General features: G+C 44.1%; 4 protein-coding genes across 4 annotated transcripts in view; 2 read left to right on the top strand and 2 right to left on the bottom strand.

Annotated features, from left to right (window-relative positions):
- LOC122613546 (leucine-rich repeat and immunoglobulin-like domain-containing nogo receptor-interacting protein 1) overlaps positions 1-11,330 on the top strand; it is a 77,366-nt gene extending 66,036 nt beyond the window's left edge. Inside the window, exon 5 of the mRNA XM_043787762.1 lies at positions 8,368-11,330. Within this exon, the coding sequence (XP_043643697.1) occupies positions 8,368-9,592 (1,225 nt within the window). The 3' untranslated portion in view covers positions 9,593-11,330. The remainder of the gene's footprint in view (positions 1-8,367) is intronic.
- Positions 121-1,937, bottom strand: LOC122612425 (ovochymase-2). Its single transcript, XM_043786032.1, has 7 exons — positions 1,706-1,937; positions 1,607-1,652; positions 1,392-1,552; positions 836-1,327; positions 720-777; positions 530-660; positions 121-467 (listed from the first exon to the last, which is right to left on the bottom strand). Exons 1-7 carry the CDS (start codon positions 1,899-1,901, stop codon positions 121-123), a joined length of 1,431 nt encoding a protein of 476 aa, XP_043641967.1. The 5' UTR covers positions 1,902-1,937.
- A 5,583-nt stretch (positions 11,331-16,913) lies between the features above and the next one.
- Positions 16,914-17,860, top strand: LOC122614321. Its single transcript, XM_043788883.1, has 2 exons — positions 16,914-16,968; positions 17,169-17,860. The coding sequence occupies exons 1-2, from the start codon at positions 16,933-16,935 to the stop codon at positions 17,727-17,729; spliced, it is 597 nt and encodes a 198-aa protein (XP_043644818.1). The 5' UTR covers positions 16,914-16,932; the 3' UTR covers positions 17,730-17,860.
- Positions 17,861-18,982: 1,122 nt separating this feature from the next.
- LOC122614682 lies at positions 18,983-19,530 on the bottom strand. The gene is made up of 2 exons (XM_043789299.1): positions 19,423-19,530; positions 18,983-19,362 (listed from the first exon to the last, which is right to left on the bottom strand). Exon 2 carries the CDS (start codon positions 19,305-19,307, stop codon positions 19,047-19,049), a length of 261 nt encoding a protein of 86 aa, XP_043645234.1. The 5' UTR covers positions 19,308-19,362; positions 19,423-19,530; the 3' UTR covers positions 18,983-19,046.
- Positions 19,531-22,267: the final 2,737 nt, after the last annotated feature.

The raw sequence follows: 22,267 nt of genomic DNA, 5'->3' as shown, positions 1-22,267 counted from the left end.
CATGGCTATGGCAATCAAAAGTTCGAAATGTTTTACTGTGCATTAACGACACCGACATTTGTCAGATGATTTTATTTAATTTTGTTTTACTTTAGTACTTCTGAAAATACATAAGTCACACTATGTGTATATCAGTTGATCAGCAATCCATTTGGCGTGGTCTTGAATATTTGTAAAGACGATTGCGTTATCTTGAGTGTGGCTTACTATGCCCGCAATCATGTACCTTTCCCTTCCCTTAAACATTTGATTGGTACCTATCACCAAGCCAGGAGTCTCGTAACGTTGATAAGCCAATGGATTCGGCTTCTCGACGCAGATCTGATCGCTTTCCACAGAGCATTCAGGGATCCTCTTTAAATTTACATCTCGACTGCCCAAGAACTGAAATTTGGCGCTATAAAGGTAGGCACTCCAAGCCGTCGGAGGACTCAAGTTCAGTCCCAAACAGATTGGTATCTCGAGATCTGCAAGTGCATGAGTTCATCACTCTCTATAAAGATGACAAAGATATTGTCTGTGTTTTTACCTGATTTTGGAATCCTTTGAGCCAGCCTAATCACAGCTATGTTATTCCTTATTGAGGGCGATCGGCTGAAGTCGGGATGCTTTTTAACCCACCCGACGCGATGGATTTGCTGATAAACAGATTCTACTTCGCTGCATAGAAAGAAATACAGTTGTCATGTGTTTTCAATATTCTGCCAGCAACTACTTACATTTCGGTGGCATTGAAGTCGGTGTCGGGGAAAGCACTGGCAGCAGTCAAAACCAATTCTTGGAAGAGCAATTAAATATAAGTATAAGCGTTATCTGATTGAAAGTCACTACTCACGATTTGTGATAAGGGCACCGGCGAACTTATGCGTAATGAGTGACATTTCCCACAGGCGGACCAAAACCTTGCCGCCCCAATCGCTCTTGCACTTCTCCTGCAGGATTCTCGGTTCGTTTTCAAGAACGACGTTTGCTATCCACGACTTGTAGGCATTTACATCTGTATAGATCCCATAAGATCCATCGCACTCGCGGTTGCCGTAGCTCACGATCCCAAACTGTAAATGTCTAGTTTTCCCGAGGTATTTGAACTTGCCTACCAATGGACCACCAGAGTCAGCCCGACAGGTGTCTCCCATATTGCCGCCCGCGCATATTGTGTCTCGGCTTACATTGCACTGATCCAGTCGCTTCAAACTGACCGCTTTCAGTATGTCACTTGGCTCATATATCGTCGGATCCGTACTACCCCATCCATACGCCGTGAAGGAGTTTTCACTATCTGATGTCACCTCCTCGTCCAGGCTAATGCATATTGGTCGTATGTGGGCTGTAAAACAAGGTATCCTTTTAGGTTTGATGCTTTAAGGGTTTCTGTTCGTTGCACCATTCACCTTGAAAAGCCACTTCGCGCTCCAGTCGCAGCAAAGCTATATCGGCTAGATAAACATTTATAAACGAACGGGGATACCTTACTACCTCGGCCTTTAGTTGCACCACGAAATTGCATTCTGTGATGGGGCACGATCGATTGTATTCTCCCAGGTGGACGGTTCTAAGATAGTTAGCAATTACATTTAATTCTCATCCGTATAATGTTGGGACTTACACTTCATTAAAGTCCATTACGCAGTGCCCAGCGGTTAGAACATATCCTAGAAAAATATTTGTTAATATGAGTTTTCAGTCGAAACACCAAGTGACTCACGCTTATGTATTAGGGATCCGCCACACATAAATTCGGTATTGTGATACAAGGCGGCCATGAATGGCATATGTTTCGGCACGTATCCGCCTGTAATTTTAAAGGGTAGCACTTCTCCACATTGTTCATCCAGAAGCTGGGCGAACGAATTCTGGCAGAGCACCAATCCGATTATAAGTAACGCAACCAAGCAGCACATCTTTCTCCTCGAATCACTCGGCAGCAACTGACAAAAACGCACAATCGCCGCGCCACTGAAGCTGAAAAGAACTCATACTGATAAGAGTAAAGTGTAGAAGAGAGCCCTTTCAGCTGCGATCTAATTAAAAGAGATCTGCAGCGAATCAGTACCAAATGTCAACTTTAAATACCGGCATGTGCTTCCTCTGTGTGCCGATAAGACGGCATGTACACAAAACTGTAATATTATATTTAAATATAAGTATATAAATGAACAATCAATATTAAACCAAGAAAACAGTGAGACTAAATTGGAGAATGTCCACTGGAATGCCAACTCATAAGTTTTCAGTACTTTTAAGTTCACCACTCGGGCTTTTCATTTCGAAGAGTACTCCGCTACAGAATTAGGCGGCAGACAAATCATTATTGCTCGATGCAATCAATCATGGCTAATACGCTTTTGGTAATAAGATGCCACCACACAAGCGCCCTCAACCGAGGAGGCGGCGTGTGGGCGTGGCGGAGCGGGGCGTGGCGGGGGCACATGCTTGAGCTCAACTCGAGCATATGTTAATTCAATAATTCCGGGCAATTTTCATATCAAATCAATGGACGAGTCTCGACGACTGCCTGCCTCTGCCTGCCTTAGAATTGGCCATGTCAATCAACCACCGACAGCAGAGAGGTAGTCGCTATGTGGCAGATATATATCTGGTAGCTCGGTAGCAGCCGCATGCCACGCCCCCGGGGCGACATGCCGCTTTACAATGACATTAACATGACTTACATGACAAGCGATAAGCGATGAGCGGGGAGCGGGGAGTTCGGCGGGGATTTCCCGCCAAAGGAAAGGGAAAGTAGACGGCAGACAGCAGCAGCATCGTATGCAGCCATTTAAATGAGTTTAATTTGAAACTTTCGTTTGATTTTCTTGGCCCAAGTTTGGTTGAGGCTTATCCGCCCTGCGCACCACCCACATCGGTAACCACCCACTCTGTTGGCCTTTGTAATTGCTTTTGCTTTTGCTTTTCGTTCGGCTTTTGTTTGGTCTCTGTCTCAGGCTTGTGTAAACTTTTCCACACACATTGTTCGCAGACTGTGGAAATTGTTGCTCAATCTGCACACACACATTTGCATACTGGTTGTGCTGTGTGTACGGTGAGTGTGTCTGTGCTGACTGATTTGCAAACTAAATTCATGTTTGCCTCGACTGAGTTAACTGACGAACAATAGATAACTCAAATTCGCAGGATTTGATTTCCTTATGCCGGCTTTATGGCATTTGGATTTTTATGTAAAGAGTTACTTAGAAATAAATTCCTTTAGACTGTCATGTACGTCTAAAAACCATTTTGCCATATAAATAATTTAACCGTGACATTTTTGGAATTCTAATTACAATATGTGGAACTTTTTTTGACGGATAAAAGGTAAAAGCTCTACATATTACTGGGAGTTGCCTTGCCAAGATTACAATCCTTCACCATATTTTCCCCTTACCGAAATTTGCAGCAAAGTGCTTTCAAGTTCAGTGCGATAGATAGAGAAACCCCCAAAGACAGAGATAGCGACACATACACGTTGATATTTATGCAAATGCGTTAATTGAAATCTGAAGGGGGGACACGTTGGCGGCGGAAAAGGACGAGCAGCGATGGCGACACGTTGATAGTAGAGTTTATGGGGGACATTATACGTTTCTGCAAAGGACCGTGTGTGCCTGCCCCTTCCACAAATCGCTGCTCATTATGAAATCCTTACACCCAAACAATCAGCGCGAGTCCTTGCAAAATTCATTAGGTAGCAGCACGTTGTCCACCCACCTTCACCCCCCCCTGGCAAAACGGAAAAACAAACAACCCCTGGAAACAGGAGTTTCAGAATTTTCGAAAGTGGTAGCTGATTTCAAAGGGAATGCGAAAGTGAACATGACTTAATGGCAGAAAGTCACTCGGGAAAAGTTACTACGGACGGTAGGTGTTGGCCGGTTTATTTGGTTGTGGATTTCAAAATTGAAACTAATTGTTTTGAAATTTATGCGCACGGCGGTCGGGGGCTCGTGTGTGACATTTGTTTTGCGGACAGCTTTGGGGTTGCTGATCCCCTTTTTTGGGGACACCCCCAGCTGCCTTGACTGCGCTCTGAATTCTGATGAATCCTGAGTTCTGATGAGGATGGAGGCAGGATGCTGGAGTTGAATGTGACAATTGAGAATTGGATTCGAGTGTAATGGACTGTGCGGACTGTAATGGGTTGGAAATAAAGTCTGGGAGGCTAAAAAGGATGCATGTCATATGCCAAAATCTAAGAACTACTTTAGGCACAGCTATTCATAAACAGTCTATGAAATATTAGGTGTTTCTTTATTGCTATCTCTAATATACAGTTTATTTATTTCCTTACAACGCTCCAATTATCCTCTTTATTAGCTACTTTTTCGCATCTCATAATATACCATTTCTGGGTAATTGCCACTCGTCTTGTTTTTCATTTAAACAGAATCTCTTAAAAGCACTGCTAATTAAGACGGAGCTGCCCTCACCTATACAGGTATACAGGTGTTGCGAATGCTGCGCCATTATGCCAACGTACTATGTAAATTCAACTCTCGCGAATTCGGGGGCAGTAGGGGGTTAAGGGTGCGGAAAATGCATATGCATGGATGGGCGGGCGACTTTCTAAGACTAAACGCCCTATTTCCCCTTGGCAAATACGCATAATAGCTACTCACGACTTGGGCTGCCGCCTTGAAAAATTCCCAGCTCATAATTTATGGAGAAATATGGCATGTTTATGTTATTCTGTTTTCCGCAATTTCTTCCTGCTTTCATTTTGTCTTTTCCTCAGCTTTTTGTTGTTTGCAAATTTTGCGTTACACGCTGTCTCTGGGAATATAATCGCTGCATACTTTTTCGAGCACAAATAACAGAACAGAGGACTCACCCTTTGGACTCAGTCCTTTGTGTAAATTTACTCTGCTCTTGTTTACCAAGATTCTCCCCGCGTTGTTGGCTCATTAGTCTGACATATTTCTTATGAACATTTCCCCTTAATCAGAGCAGCGCAGAAAAAAAGGGAACTCCTGCAAATGGCAGTCATTGACTCTACGGTTGATAATCGCATTGAGAGGCCCATTTAATGGCCACTCTAAGCACTCACTCGTTGACCTCTTGTCTCTAATGGGAAACAGTGCAAATGTCGCGGGCAATGAAAGTACGCCAGGAAAATGGCCAAGTGTCTGGGCCATAAATGCCATCGTGTGATGTACGAGCTTAATTAGCTCTCCACATATTTTCCGTTTACATAATAAAGAAAAACTCGAAAATTTACCAGTATTAGTTTATTTAAAGTTAATAATAACAATAATAAATTACCTCTATGAAAGGATTTAAGTATGCAACAACATATTTTAGATATTTAATTCTTTAAGTTTCCAGAGTTACAAAAATCGAGTTGACTTCTCCAAGATTTATGTTCATAAGTAAACTGTGATTATGTCAAATTAAAGGGGCGTAATGGCGGCAAATTTCTCCACATAGCAGTTTCTTGTAAAAACGCCCACTTGCCTTTCGTGTGGGTGAAAAATTAAAGGACCATGTGGGCGTATACGTAATTTAAAAACGTTTAAAATGTCATTAACAAATTGCACGGCCATATCATTTGATGGATAATGTGTCCCCAAGCTTTTGAGATAGCGTGCATGTGCATTGATTATCGGTTTGGTGTGGCTGAAACTCGAGAGCTGGTTTAAGTTGTCAGAGAGCTCAACAACCCCAGAAAGTGCAGATCGTCGGCCTATTGAGTGCCTATCCTTTTATATTTTGATGTAGTTAAAACGTCAATCAAATGATGTGGGCCGATGTGGGGAGATGTGGGGAGATGTGGGGAGATGTGGGGATTTGTGGCAGTTGGGCGACCGAACGGATTGACTTCCATTCAAAACTATATCAAAAAGCGACTGACAAACTGTTTGACAGGCTGCCTGATTGACCGGCCAGACACCAATCCAACATACATCCTGCCAACGAGTTGACGATGTGACTGAACTCCGACGCTGTGGAAAGTCCTGGGAGTCGGGACTGAGCCCGGCGAACATGGACAGCAAACATTTCAATCGGATTTCGAGCAATTCCAATTCAGATTCGCACAACACACAAACACACACACACATCGACAATTTGCATATAAGGGAAAAAGAAAGATCGGAACAAGGCAAACATTTATGGCTCACACACGCAGCTAGAGACACACATACTCACACACACACACATGCCTTCACCCATAGCAGCCGTTTCCGTTTCCGCACGTTTGACGTTGGCAAACGCAGACAAAATAGTCGGGAAAAAAAAGGAAAAACCCAAAATCAGGGGAGGTTGAGAAGCCAGTCGAGAACATGAAACATGCAAAATGAAGTTTGAATCGCGGGAAACAGACCAAAAACCAAAGGCAAACAGCAAAAGGGTGGGTCCGCAGCACACGCAACCCCCTCGTCCACCCACTTTCGCCCACTTTTCCCTTTTCCCGCCATTTTGTTTGCCTTGTCACTTGCTTTTTTAGGCAGTTGCACTTGGGGCCACACAACAGGTCTATGAGGTAAATCATCAACCTGTGGAGCAGCTCGAAAGAGCCCCCCAACAAAAAAGTTCCTTAGATGTCACGTTTCCGTGTTGGCTCCGCCTCGCCGGGGTATTTGCATAATATTTGCACAAATAATTGAATTTATTTTTTGCTCGTGCGGCTTTGGCGCTACCCGCTAAATTGTTTTGGGTAAGTTTCGGTTTCGGCTTATGTCGTATGCAGACCGAGTTTGTTTTGGTAATGCAAAGACCCATTTTTTTTACGCTGATCGCCTGCAATTGAGGTTTTTTCGAACTTAGTTAAGTTGAATGTTAAACTTGCCATGAAATTGAATGTGCAAAAGGTGGAACGATAGTAGTGCTGGAGTTCAGGTAAATTGGAATTGGAATGCGGCTTGGCGGGCATTGTGTGGTAATGATAAGTGTGTCTGGCTGCGAATGGCGGTAGATGCTTGAGATTCTAAGGACTTTGCACATTTGGCACAGACTTCCCGCTACTTATACAACAACAACCATTTTAGATTGCTTTTAATCCTGATTTCGTGGTATAAATAAATATTTTATACCCATATGTGAGGTACAAAGTCCGCTTGCCAATCCCCTAGGACATCAGTCAACCTAATGAATTCCACAGTTTAGAGCTGACAAACCATTTTCGTTCTCATTGCCACTGCGATTCGAATTCATCACCAGTCGCAGTCGAATGAATTCGCTGGTAGCTCGTGGCCTCGAAGGGTTTAACAAAATGCGGCCACTTATCAAATCAATGCGCTCAGCGGGTCCTTGAGTCCTTGGTTCTTTGGGTCCTTGGTTCCTTGGGAAATGCAACTGCAAGTGCAAATGCAGCTTGTGCAATAAATGCGTTCATTTAACATGAAATGCAAGTTGCAAGCTGCAAGTATTGAAATGAAATGTGGCCTGCTTCAGAACGCTTAAAAGCGACAAATTCGCTTTGTGTCAGCGGAGTAAGTCAAGTCAGCACGGAGCTCCTCGCCGAATGTTGTTCATACGCCACGTTGCACTTATTTCGTTCAGCTGCAGCCACATCTGAGACTGTCTGGCAGGATCTGGTCTTGGGTCTTAGGTACTGGGTAATGCACTGCACACACACACACGCAGGCACACACACACTCGCCCAGCATCCTTGCAGTCCTGCATCCTTTCCCCCAAGTCAGCGACTTAGCGCGTTGACTTAACTTGGCAGGGATTTACGACAACGCTCCACGGAGCTCGAATAACATGGAGCCTTGTCAGCTTGCTGCCTCGTCCTTCGTCCTTTTGCCCCTTAATGCCTCCTCCCTCTTGGTCCCCTCCGTTCATCCACCTCCTCTTTTATTAAGTTGAAATAGACGCAGGCTAAATAAATCCATGTCGCTTAAGTCGAAGCTCTGACGTTGTCATGTGTGTGCGAGTGTGCGAGTGTGTGTGTGTCGCCGGAAAATGCTGGGAAAACTGCTGAGCGGTTGTGTGTTATTCATGTATTTCATTGCCTGGCATTTAAGTTGAATGCTGATGCATCATGCAGTGTGCATAATTAAAACGAACACAGCGCACTGGAGCCTGGCGAAATAATAAAAAACGATAGTACGAATGGCGCAGAGAGATAGTCAGTCGGCTAATTAAAGCCATCACTGCGGGAAAACTGCGACCGCTTTAAATAGTAATTTAATTATTTCCGAAATTCACGCTCGACCTCATGAACTTCACTTGCAATAATACAAAATATATTCAATATAAACCACTTTAACTAAAAGTACATAAGAGTACTTGTCAGTGCTTCGTGCGATTTTAAATTAAATGTATTAAAGGTTGAACTGAATCTTGTACGATTGAGCACATTTTCATAACTGAAACATGAATGTTAGTTGTTCTTAACGGAAATATTTGTTCTTCTTCATTTTGCAGAGCCTTTGTGGACAACACCCACTTGCAGACGCTGCACCTGAACAACAATCCCCAGCTGAGCGACATACCGATGCGCCTGTTCCAGGGCAACCCCAACATCCTGGAGGTCTACATGCAGAGCAACAGCCTGCAGACCTTGTACTCCGCCCAGTTCCCAGTGGATCAGCTGCAGAAACTGTACCTGGGGGACAACCCGCTGCAGTGCAACTGCTCGCTGCTGTGGCTCTGGCGCCTGGTAACCGGCAACTTCGAGGGAGTCGATCCCGCCCTGGAGCACGCAGCCGGTGGGGCGGTGGCTGCCCTGGCCAAGGAGGCCGATGACGAGGAGCAGGCGGATGAGGCCACCGCCGTGGCCTCCACGGACGACGGAGTGGCCGCCTTGGCTGCCTACATAGCCGAGCAGCATATAGTGAATGCCCTGCACACCACCGAGCCCAGTGCCTATGAGCTGGCCACGTCCGCCTCGAACCGGAACTCCGGCATCCTGCGCATGGATCGCCAGCAGATTGGCTGCGACATCTGGCGCGATAAGGTGCGAACGCGGAGGAAGCTGCTGACCATGAGCGAGGGCGAGATCACCTGCCCCGCCCACATTGTGACCGTGGTGTGTGCGGTGATCACCTGCCTGCTGGTGGCCATGATTGGCATCAGCGTGCTCTACTACCTGCGCTTTGTCAAGCGGCGGAGGAAGCTGCTCCACGAACGCGGTCCCATGCGCACCAGCAAGAGCATCATCAACGTCCACGATCGCATCCTGCAGGGTCACAATCCCGGCGGTCTCGGCCTGGGCATGAGCATGACCCTGGGCGGCGGCAACCATGTCAACGGCTTGGGCATGACCCTCAACTATCCGCATCATGCCCAGACCCTGCAGGCGCACCATCACTACCACCAGGCCATGCCACTGCAGTCGCATGGGGGCAGTGGCAACCATGAGTACCAGCAGACGACTCTGCCACAACTGGACAAGCTGGAACTGGAGCGCTACCTGGCGGCCCAGACCATTGCCAATGAGTACCGGGCACTGAAGCCCTGGGAGCTGCCCGTCAAGGAGGCGGACGACGAGCCGGAGCATCTCTACGAGCGGTTCGATCACTACGAGTATCCGGACACTCACACCATGAGCAAGCTGAAGCAGGCGGCGTCCTTGAACCACTCCAACTCCTCGGCTGGTCCCTCGCCCGTTCCCCCCTCGTCCGGCAAACCGCACGTGGTCTACGTATGACGTGGGCGTGGCACGGGCGAGCGGGTGTCCCAGACCAATACGGATATCGAAATGGTCGGGCTGAACCACCTCCACCTCCAGCACCACCACCACCACAACAACAACAACAACTACCGGGGCTGTGTACAGAGCGCCAAGGCCAGTGGCCAGTTCTGAGTTGGCTAAATCCAGGGGGTTCACACAAGCAAAAACAGGGAAAGTGAGAGGTTAGTTTAAGGCGAGTTTGGGACAGGATGTAGCCACTACAACTGGTGGCTTTGAGTGGGAAATTTCAATGATGCATTAGTTATTCGATCAAAGTGATCTTTGATCAGATGCGATTGTAACTATGATTTTCGACTTCAAGAAAACTTCTGCATCATGGAGATTTTTCACTAAAGCGACACCATAGTGATTTACCTTTGTTAACGTTTTTTTTCGAATAAAACCACAAAGTTTAACAAGCGTCAAATGAAACAAGGGATATGTCTACGTGTATAGAAAGCATACAAATACTCTTAACTACCTACGGATAACAGATATATTAGAAATGTATACTAACCGCTAAACTAAGAGACGAATACGATTTCAAAGAAACCATTTTGCTGGCCCCAAACTAAGCTAAGCTGCATTCAAATCTCACTCACTCTTTCTCTCCCACTCATAGTTAAAATGGCATTTAGCATTCGAATACTCTAGATAGCATTTAGCGCATAAGAACTTAACAAGTGAATTTAAACATATATATATGAATATATGCATATATATTAGGTATAACGATGGAGCAGGGTGCAAGCTAAACGAGGTAAATGGGATTTTCTTGATTTGGTTCATGAATTTACTGAATATGTCTTCAGCATTTGGGATACACGGAGAGCAGGACACACACTTTGGCAGACAAATAAACTAATGGGGACCAAATAGTCCAGTCCAGTCCAGCCTAGAACTAACTGAATGAATCCAACTGCCAAAGAATCCCACTGTCCATTGGCATCCATTATCCTGTTGAAGCATATTCCCAAGTTTCCTAACTTTAGCAAACATCTCGAATGACAATATGCGAAATATTAAGTGGAAAACTAAAAACTAAAAATTAAATTATAACACCTATATTATCTTAGTGAGCCAGAACTCAAAGTTGATGAAATTATAAATATAATTTGTAAATATCCCACAATGGCGATGCGATGCGATGCACTCAGCTGAGTGCTTGAACGTTTACTGTAAATAATTTATGGAATGCATTTTAAAACATTAGTCAAGTGCATAGATTATTGATTTAAGAATAAATGATTTCCAAAAAGCAATAACTCAGAATCCAAGGCTCGTTCGTTGTTATTTTTCGGTTGAGTTTGATTTGCGAATAATAATTTAATTAAATGCGACAACAGCAAGGCAAATAGCAAATAGCGACCAAAACTAACCGGTATTTGCATAAAATAGCCACACACACACACGCAAACACACTCACACACACATACACAGTGCACACAAAAAGCCAGTGTAAAAATATTTCTAAAATAAAAAGTATATGCGTGTATGTGCTGAATAAGTAAAATCAAAAAGCAGGCTGGCTATGCACGAAATGCATTTAGGAAAAACCGACAGAAAATACAATTTGAACATAAATAAAAAGCAGTTTGTGTATAAAAGGTGCAAAAAGAGCAAGGGAAAGGCAAATTGAAGCCAGGCAAACGTAAGTTTAAATCTAATAATATGATATACATACGCAAAAATATTTAATTAAATGATAGAGACACCCACAGCAACAACAGCAACAACAACAACAAAATGTTATTTCTTATACGAAGACTGAAGAAAATGATGAAGCGAAATAAAAAGAAACGAGAAATTAAAACCTGTCTTTTTACTCTAATCAACTGGGAACAACAGGGGAAGGCATCAATGTGGCAAGCTGCAAATTTGTGAACATCTCGTAATAAATATAGGATTTACCTAGATGAAGGCGTGTTTGCTTTTCAGATGCCTCGTATCAGATGCCATAAAATGCGACAAATTTACTGGGCAGCAAAACGAACCCAGGCACAAATCCATGTAAAACAAATAAAATACTTGTATATCCCAGCACAGGGAGTGGTAACTCCACACAGGCAACTGAAACCGAAACTGCAGAAGAAAAGGCATAAATCTAGTGCCGAAACAAGTGCTCGACAAATACAGCCTCCCACATAAGTAAGTAACCCAAAACGCCTGCAGCAGGACAAAGGCCAAAAAAACCAAAAAAAAAAAAAAACAAACAAACAAAGGGAGTGGTGGAAATATGTGGCTCAGTAAACCAAAGTAAGTAAAATATTTACTGCCCAGTCAATTGTGCTGAATTGTTGGTTTCCACTAAAGCTGTTAAGTCCTGGTGAAGGCAAACCATTTAAGTTGCAACTGAAAGGAATACTTCTCTACTGGGTAGGAAAGTTAAAATGGCAAGGAAAGAAAATATTTTCTATATTTTCTAGTTTTAAAAACATACCATTTATGTATAACTTACTATACTAATATTAAAAGATTTACATCCTTCTTTCATGTACATATTATAAATAGATAGAATACAATATTATCTAATAGGCCTGAAACATCTTTTGGACTCCCTTTTAAAAAGTGAATTAAAGCATCAAGTATCCCAGATGTAAAGATCTAATTCCCTTCAGACACATTTGACGCACTACTACCATAGAAACTCGTGATGTAAAACAATTGCCAACTCACTTGCAAGAACAAATAAAAAATGTAGAACAACAAAGGGAGAAAGCAACGAAAAAACAAAAAAACCCAACAACAAAAAGACAGAAGAATTAGGTAAATAAATCTGAATGCTTTCTAAATAATTAACATGCCGGGAGCTCACTTTCATTTAAACTGGGTCTCCGCCACTCATTGAGTTGTTCAACTCAACGTTGGGCTTAGACGGCGACAAATCCCCCGTGTCTGTGTTTGAATGATTGTGGGGCATTTGTTGGGGCATGAAATATAACCACCACCCACCACTCAGCGCCCACCACCACCCACAACGCACCACCCACAAGCCACCACCCACTGAAGCAACCCCCGGAAAATCCCACGGATTGAAGGAAACACCTGAGTCTGCGTCTCGAGAGCATCCAGAGTGTAGGCGTGTGAATAATGGCAAGTAATTAATATTTCTGACATTATTCTTCCGAACTCCAGAATTGGGTTGGTTGTTCGCAACATTGTGCGATGTCCTTTAATTAGCTGGGAAATTGTTTCGGAAAAACTGGCACATAAGTCATAAAGTGCAGGAAATCGAAGGATGAGTGTGTTCCATTAAATGCAGCTAGCCATCTGAATGAACGACTTCAGTGGCATTTTAATTGCCCGAGCCAAATGAAATTTCGCCATAGCAATGCCATTAAGCGGGGATCTTGAGATATACTAGCCTGATAAACACTGAAGCAGGACCAAGTGCCTGCGAACATAAAAACGTAATGTCCTGCAATTTGTTAAAAGACGCGCAAACTGCCCAATAAAATATCGCCGAGGCGCTGGCTTTAATGTGATTGAAAAGATGTTGTGCGGCTGAAATCAGAAACTACACTTCACTCCACTTCAGCTAATTGTTTGCCTGCACCCTGAGCATGCGGGTCCAACAGCTGTGTCCACAGGACACTTTGTTTGCATTTAGGACAAGGAGAAATGCTCAAATAGTGGTCGAGACACAAACGTCAAACGTGTGTGCAAATAACTCATGCACAATGATAAATCAAAGTCACTTAGCGTTGATGTCGATTTGAAATTCACTTACAGCGCCGCCGAATGTCAAAGTACTGACCAAACACAGACCTCAAAAAGAAGGAGGAGCGGCAGCCCAAGGACATATCATTTATATCAATTTAAATAACGACCTTTCCATGGTCCAGGAAAATCCCGTGAAAAGCTTACCCGTGAAAAGCTCAACCCACAGGAGCAACTGTTTAGATGGATGGTCGGACGAGGCATTGACAGTCGTAAGCCATAAACCACAGAAAATTGGGCATTATATTAGTTAAGATGCTGTCAAGCCGAAGGATATCCCATTCCCGTGGACAAGGGACAGCCCACCGTGCAGACATATCGCTTTCAGCACGGAGCTGGGAGCTTGGAGCTTGGAGCTAGGAGATAATCGGGCGGACTAGAGTATCCTGTAACCGGCACTAAAACACCGTTTGACAGGCAGGGAAAGCCCGGGAAAGCAGGAAAGCGGGAATACCCAACATTGAAATCGAGACAGAGGAAAAGTGACCAGCAGATAAGCAGAACGCATTCATCTTAGGCAAACCCAAAGGATACGGGAGCAACACTAACCGGTGCGGTCAAAGAAATCCGAATAAAGTTAAACAAAAGTTGGACACACATATTAAGGGCTTAAAGTGTAGCCAGCAACCTAAAACAGGGAACTTATCTTGACAGCTGGACTGTGCACTTAACCAGGTTACCCCGCCAAACACACCTATATATCTTGATCAATTTTGCTGGCGCGAGGAGGAAATACAAAAAAATAAAAATAAAACTTAAATCATAGCCAGCTTTTGTTCAGCTATCCAACCTGGTTTCAGTCGCCTTTTTTCCCGGTTTTGTTTTGCGGGCTTTGTCTGCGCCACTTTGCTTATCTTGGCCACACTTTTTATTGGTCGCCTTTATTTGGCCCGACATCCCCATATTTCACCAAATAACAGCAGCAGAGATAAGTGGCAACCGGAAGGACATGCGAATTAGTTACGTTTTTTTTGTGGAGATATCCTGCGGAAAGGGGTGTAAAAAGTAAGAGTTGCACAGCAATGAAAGGGAAATTCCTTTCCAATCAATATAAACAGCTCCTAGAACATTTTCCACTTATCAAAATGTCACAAAAAACTCCAAAATATTTATGGGACGCAATAAATTGCATTGCAATTTCATAAACCGCTTCCTTCGAATCAAACTGAGATTTACAGCTCTATCAAAAATTATCGCTGCAATTTTTCAGGTTGCTTTTTCTCGAAGCAATGTGCGAAATCAAAATTTCATTGCCACCGCAAAAATCAAATTTCCAGCACACTTTTTTTCGTTTTTTTTATGAGAAATTCGGGGTTTCTCTGGGATGTTTTCAAACATGACACCTGAAACTTTGGCATACAAATTTATGAAAATATTTGCACATCCATTTCACAGCTTGAGGGATGGGAAGGGAAGGGAAGGGAAGGCAACACCTTTTGGCTTCATTGAACTTGCAGCTTCGCATTACACAAAGCCCGAGGAGCAGTCTGCTACCCCGATACACATGCAAATGTGTACAAACTGAATCAATTTCTACCGCGATAAACTTCGGCTCCACCTTCTGTGGGGCAAAGTAAAGTAAAGTGGGAGAGAAGAGGATTTTACGGCACTGAGGTAACTGCAAAATGTTGTGTAAAATTTGCAAATGCAATAAATAACTCGTTTCGGTGTAGCAAGAAAAAAAGGCTTGCTTCTGCTGTTTACACCCCCTTACAGAAGAGGCGTGTAGCGATTCCTCTTTTTTCACTTCTGTATCCTTTTTTGCTCCTGCTTAGGGTTTTCATCCCCCCACCGAAGCCAAAAGCGCGCCACATGTGCGAGTCTGGTTGTACTTCCTGTGGGTTCCTTCCTCTTCTGTTGGAATACTCTATACAAATTAGTTATGTTGAGTAAGTTTTGTACTAAAAGAGATGTAATATCTATAAGATAGTTTCCTACTCTGCGATGCATGTTTTTCCCACCTTGTTTGACAAAATCAAATATTATTCACTCATTACTTTAGCTTTAGTATTTAAAAATAACTACTTAATTATTAGGTTTTAAAGGAAGGGTATTCTGAGCCCTCACAGAAGTCACCATGCATATTATCTCGATTTTTGTTTCGCTTGCGTGCTTTTTGTAGTGCTACAAAGCATCCCCGAAAGTATGCAAATAATTTTCGGCCCCAACTCATATTTGATATTCAGTGTCAGTTGTTGGAAGGGTTACCGAATACAAGTTATTGAAATTTGCATGCAACGGTTGGCGGTGGGGAGTTGATAAAGGGGAAATGGGGTTGGGTGGCGAAACAGCAGGCGTTGTTGAGGCAATTTATAGCACTTGTGTTGGGGGGCTGTGTTGCGCCGGAGGCAAACTTCTCGGTTATTGTTTCGCCATATAAGAGGCGCTGGGATTTCTCAGCCCCGAAGGACGTAATTGTTTGGCAGTCTTTGGGCTTGATTATGTTCCCTTGATTTTTTGGCTGCGGAATTTTCAACATTCCCGGCTTCCCAGGGACTTCACCCTTTCGCACAGATTCCCAATTAAGTTTAGACTGGTTGGTTCAACGCTTTCGCATCCATCAGGATTTGGATGCAGCACTGAAAAGTTACCATCGCAACCGCTAGCCGCACACAAAAAAAGGACATAGAAACGTTTTAAATCCCTGGAAATCGCAAAAACTACGCTAATAACATTGTCATATGGCGTGGGGTTGATGGTGATTTTTTTTATTTCTTCCATTTTTTTTTTGTCAGTAAACTTCGCTTATCAAAGTTGAAATTGCAGTTCGTTGCTGAGCGCAGCGCATTGGGGATTTGTCGGCCACTCGAAAACTCCAAATGCCAGGCATTTATTGTGGGGCAGGGATAGAGGATTTCATTTGAAACTCTGATACGAACAATCGGCGTTTTATTTGCCGTTTTGGCGCGCCGAGTTTCATCATCGTACGCCACTGACCCAGTTCAGACATTTATCACAACGGCACACACACACACACACTGATGCAGCCGATTGTCCTGAGGGTCTAACCCCAGCACAATGAATGACCCCCATATCGCATCCTCAACCTCTTCCCCTTCCTTCTCCACTTCCCCCGCCTCACTGCTGACTAAGTGGACTTTTATTTCACTACTATTACGGCCCACGCTGCGTATACGCAATGAATAGTTTCAGTGCCGAGCTTTGGGCCATCTTCAGTTGCTAAGCGATTTAGATTTGGGCACATATCTCACAGCTTTTGATGGGTTATTTGCTCTCTGCGAGAGATAAAGAGCCACGGGCTAAAACTCTGCAGACGCTGGCCTGAATCACAATCATTGTTGAATGCAGATAACTGCTGTCTGCCCCCGGCGGCGTCCATTCATAAATTTAAAGCCAATAAACCGCCGCCTATCAACTTATCTGCCGGTTCTTCACCTACGAAACGTCATTGACTCGATGACGTCATGTGTCATCTTTATGAAATTATAAATAATTTATTTCCCTGGGACAAGCGCTGATTCAGCATGGTAATTTGAGCTAGATAAGACTATCTACGACTGGCTCTGTTTCCCAGCCAAACGCGTTGAGTAGCGCCTTTTCAGTAGACGAACGCCTTTCGAGCGAACAAGTCAGCCATGAGCTACCAGAATATCCTAGGCCTTCTGCTCTTGGTACGTAGGGAATAAACAGTTCATTTATAACATTGAACCATATACCAAATGTATATCACCTTATACAAATAACATAGATCAACATCTGCACCTTGGCTAATAAACAGTATTTTAAATGCGATTGGCTAACAAACATTATTTGAAATGCGATTAGTCATATTCAGTTCGTGTTGACTAACAATGCTACTGCACTATTCCAGCTGACCCCTGCCGCGATCCACGCGTATGGAGATCAAAGTCGCCATCGGTTGTATTTGCAATCAGATTACGCCTTGCAAACAATCAGCACTCAGCTAGTCGCTCAGGCAATCGAGCTGGTGGACTATGTGGTGGAAGACCTGCTCGTCTTGGACTCGCAGAACTCCATTCTCCTGGGCTACTTGGATCGCTTCGACGCCTTCACTGCCGTAAACGCGAACAAAACCGAGCAGAAGCTAAATGCCTTCTATGGCGTGATTGGGGACTATCTGGATTCGGATACCACAGGAGATCCACTGCGAACTTCGAGTATCGAGACCCAGCTGATTGCCCTTTGCCTGCAGCGCAACGGATTCGACCGCTGGAAGCGAACAGTTCAAACGCGGACTTCGCAGCTCCAGAAGCTGATATACCGAAAGTTGAGGAAGCACCTGGAGTCCATCGACAGGGAGGATCGATTGGCCGTGGAGCGCAGGTGGAAGAGAATCCTCACTCGTGGCGGAGCCCGCAGATTGGAGAAGCTGAGAGCGTTCGTCAAATGGCTGGGAAATTTTCGAGATTAGATGGTGACGGGCCGGGTGAACGAATTGTTAGGCCATAAGATATGCCGTTTAGTGATAAGCAGAGTTATAAACATTATTTATGCGTGTGTAGAGCAAAGAAACGTTTGTGGTTTAATTATAACCAGCCATGACCTTGAGGTATTATCAATGAAAATAATATAAAACACGCAGCTTGCATTTGGATTAAGAATGTATGAATTGGAAGTTTTGAAATATTTCTACATCATACAACAAAAAGTGGCTGTTCCCAAAAGAAACGTATTTAGAGTATTTGTAAATTCAAAAGTGAAGCATCGCCTGCCAGAAGGAAAGTGCATCGAAGCTAGGATGTGTTTGTGTCCTTGCACTTACCCCCCGTCGATAAATGCAATTCCTGCACAACACGTTCCCTTCTCCATCACTCAGATCCTGTGTGAGTATAGTACATATGAGGAAGGGCATTGTTTAATGCACTTCACAGCTGGAAGAAACTTTTTCCAGCCCCTGTGTCGACGGCAATGAAAACTTTGTCATGCCTGGCAAAAAGAGGATGATAAACTTGGGTAAAAATTATGAAACTGAATATGGAAGCGCTGGCGAAATTGAGACAGCAAAACAACAGATCCAACATACAACATCCAACAGACAGGCAAAGGACATGCGAGACTTTTAGCCATGCGAGGACTAAAACTGAAAACTGAAACTAAAACTGATACTTTTTATGGATGGCAAGTGAAAAATGTAGACAGTTGCAGAACGACTTTCCAGATGGGCTTGTGGGCGGCCAAGGGCGGTGAGGAGGAGAGCGGGATTTGCTGGGATGAAAGAAAAATGGCAACTGCATTTCCTGTCTGAGAGCTGACAAAGTGCTGAGTGCATTTACGACTTGGACTTGGGCGAGTGTTTTGTGTCTTTCCTGCAGCTGCAGGAGATGCCAGGAATTTATGCACTCAGTCCACAGTCCATAGTCCGCAGAGAAAGCACTGGGAAATTCCTGACCCGAGGCATTTGCCGTAGGACCTGGGCTATTTTCTTTGTGCCATCTGATAATCGGCTCCAGCTGTGGCTAATCGGTTTACATTTGTCACACTGCCACTTTGGCCAGAGATTCTCTGCTGGTAGAGCCTCACAGAAAGATGCCACTTCTCCAGGAATTTTCTAGGTCCTCCTGACGTTTCTCCCTGGTTATTGTTATATTGAACTTCCATTAATTCTTCTTACTAATTTAATGTCACTCTTCCGTATGGCACTTTTAGAAATAATTCCCTTAGACATCATACAAAAAATACAACTTTATTAGCACAATTTTCCGTTAAGATAAGGCAACTTTAATCCCAGTCAGGGATCCCGTTCTGTAAACTCGTCACTCCGCCTACAGCGAATACAGAAAAAGGACTTCATGCAACCAAAAAGGACGAGAAGGGCCATACATGCAGTGCACACCACAATGAAGCCCACAATGACGACTAATATGAATAAAAGTCCATAGACCTTAAGGTTAGTATCCGGTGGTGCGGTGGTCGATCGCATCGCCACAGTTGTCATGTTGAAGTCTAGATCTCTATAATCGTACTCAGATATAGAAGTCAACTTGGCCATAGCTTGTGGGAAATAAATTGCAAATTTTGAAGATTTCAACTACAGATTGAACCCTCTAAAAGAAAGTTAGTGTGCATGAGCAGAGATATCACATCATATCGTGAAGCCATCTTACCGTTCCTTGCATAGCAGCCTAAGAATTTCGATTTTGGGTACAGATTTTTTTTTAAATTTTAAGTGTACAGTCGCAGCTTGCTGAAATCCGATTATTTTCGAGTTTGATGAAATAAATTTGGAAATTGGAGTCCTGGTAGCCTTGCTACAAATTAACAGATAAATGGTTAATATTTATGTTTTTAATATTTATTATTTTTTATACAATACAACAATTTTGTCAATGAGCATACGTATGCTCCTAGTGAATCTATATCTATGCACATTTAATTTATGGATTTTGATTCAGAGATCTTGACAGTACGTATGTATGTATCGATGGAAACTTGAATTATCGCCGAACTAAACGATCATCAGTCATCGTCACCACCGCTACAATCACCACAATTGCCACACCCATCGCCGCCATCGCCGCAATCACCACAGTCGCCACAACCGTCCCCGCAACAACCGCCCTCGCCGCAACATCCATCGCCGCAGGCGAAGCACGCGGAGCAGGCGAGTCCGCAGCAGCCGCAGAGGCAGAGGAGCGGCAGGCAGATGATCAGCAGGCAGCACAGGAGCACCATTATCACGATCAGGGCAATGAGCCCCGCACCGAGGCCACCCGACGAGCTGGTCCAGAAGTTGGAGTCCGTCGTTGTCATCGCACCTCGATAACTAATCACTGTGCGACTTGCGAAATGTATACGTTTCGTAAATTACAAAAAAATTCAGATAACAATGTTGAGTGTGTATGCAAAGACTCCCTCAGCATTTGAGGAGTTTCTCATTTCTGAACTTCTGAACAAAAAGTAAAGAAGTAAAGAAGCTTATGGACAGATGTGCATTCGTCACCTTCCATGGGGGTTGCCACTCGAAGTGACTTCTAACGATCACTCCCATTCAGAGTCCTTGCCACAAAAGTGCTCATTAAACGCACGCACACACCCCCGGTCATACTATACAATGCCCATTCGAATTGTATGAGAATTAATGAAATGCATTAACGATAGCGTTTGGCGAGCTGGAAGTTGGGCAATGCTGGGGTGCAACTGGGATTGGGTGGGCAGAGGGGGAGTCCTCAAACTGGGGGAACTGGGGAGCTGTCCCTGAGCTCCTGAGTGTACCTGCGCTCGTTAGCGCTCCATACACCCCATCTGTGGAAGCCACACTCCACACACTCCCACACACTCCCACACACTCGCACACACTTTGGCTCATATGCAAAAACACTCTCGCCTCACGCCATCATTATCATAATTTGAGTGTGATGCGGGCTTTAAAATATTCATGCGAGTAGAAAGATTTTTTTCAAGTGTGCGCACGTGTGCGCATCGCGAACCCATGGGTTCGTTATAGAAGGCTGTTTACTGTACCAAGAGCTCGTTGATTATAATGACTGTATTTTGTGTGCTGATTACTCCACAGAGAAAATTAAGCAAATGAGTCAACAACTTAATGCAAAAAACAAAGGGACGCCTTTGAATATACAACGAAATAAATACATTTTCATGCTTTCCAACCACAAATAAGTAAGTAACTCTGGTTGTTCAAATAACTTGTGTTAATAAACTCGCCCAAGTAGTAAAAATCCAACTCTCGTTTTGAGTCACAAATCAGTGATTGCAATTGGGAACTATTAGACACGTTTGTCGGCCAATTGGCGGAGGCAGCATTGAAAGCTCATTCAATTCACCGCCTCACACTATCACCCACACTCAGACATGCATACACCCACACCTGAAAACTCGGTTGCACACACACACACATGCATACACATGCACACCTTTAACATATAGCAGCGTGGCACACGTGGCTGCATGTCAAAGTGCAAAGTTTTGTGCCACAAAAAACAAGCTGCGAGGGGTGGCAATGTGGCAATGTGGGTAATGGCAGTCAAAAGCGCCGCTTGTCGATGTTTTCAGCAAAAAAAAAGAAAGGGGAAAAAAAAGGGGAAAGGAAAGGGGAATAAAATCGTAGGGGAGAGCAGAAAAAAGTTACGTTTTTCACGGCGTTGTTGCTGGCAACCCTTTTAGCTCTGGCAATTTAAACTCGCCTGCTCCAAAGTTGCCCACTTGCCATATCCTGTCGCTGGCGATGTCCTTGTTGTTGCTGCGGTTGGTGCCTGCATGTAGTAGTTGCCGCATCCCTGTTGAGGATCCTTGGGGGGCTAAGGGCTCTGGGCTGCGGACTGAGGGGTAACTGCGTGGCATGCAACGCGCGATTGCACAAAGTCAACTTGCACATTAGAACACGGCGAAGGATGAGTTCCTGGGAAAGGATGCAGGGCAAACACGTTAGCTTGAAAGGCGGAAGTACTGGGCTCATCTGTCTGCGATTCTATCGCGGCACAAAAGCTGTATCACTGTATCAAATATATTTTCAGAAACTATTTTAATCGGAGATACGGATATCTTTAAAGCAGTATGGATTAAAATCATCTTCCTGTAAGTATGACCTTCTCATTCAAACAGCTGAACTAGTGGAAAAGGCCCAAATGGTCAGATCTCAGTCCCCAACGAGAATCGTTTGCAGCTGGATTTATGTGTATTCCCAACCAATCATCATCATCATCAGGAACAAACGCAATGGGAATGGGAATGGGAGTGGGAATGGCAATGATCGTGTTCGTATTCCGCCATCATCGCATTCATTGGCACTCAACGGGGGCAGCGAATCGCAATCGTAAACTTGATTGTAATAGTATAATTTTTGGCGTAAAAGCCAAACAAATAAACAAGACAAGCACTTGGGAGCCCAACCTATCCCATCCGCCGGATAATCCCCCACATATGAGTCGCTGGAAGAGGCGGATGAGGCGGCCGAATTTGCCGGCCCCATTTTCATGCAATTTTTATGACTTG

Source organism: Drosophila teissieri, chromosome 2R, assembly GCF_016746235.2.
Source record: "Drosophila teissieri strain GT53w chromosome 2R, Prin_Dtei_1.1, whole genome shotgun sequence".
NCBI classification, from domain to species: domain Eukaryota; kingdom Metazoa; phylum Arthropoda; class Insecta; order Diptera; family Drosophilidae; genus Drosophila; species Drosophila teissieri.
This window is presented reverse-complemented; position numbering and strand designations above follow the sequence as displayed.

Coding starts and splice junctions, on each gene's coding strand:
- LOC122612425 (XM_043786032.1), bottom strand. CDS start 1,901: ATGTGCTGCTTGGTTGCGTTACTTATAATCGGATTGGTGCTCTGCCAG. Junction 1,653..1,705: donor CGGATCCCTAATACATAAGC/GTGAGTCACTTG, acceptor ATATTTTTCTAG/GATATGTTCTAACCGCTGGG. Junction 1,328..1,391: donor GCGCGAAGTGGCTTTTCAAG/GTGAATGGTGCA, acceptor CTTGTTTTACAG/CCCACATACGACCAATATGC.
- LOC122614321 (XM_043788883.1), top strand. CDS start 16,933: ATGAGCTACCAGAATATCCTAGGCCTTCTGCTCTTG. Junction 16,969..17,168: donor TCCTAGGCCTTCTGCTCTTG/GTACGTAGGGAA, acceptor GCACTATTCCAG/CTGACCCCTGCCGCGATCCA.
- LOC122614682 (XM_043789299.1), bottom strand. CDS start 19,307: ATGGCCAAGTTGACTTCTATATCTGAGTACGATTATAGAGATCTAGAC.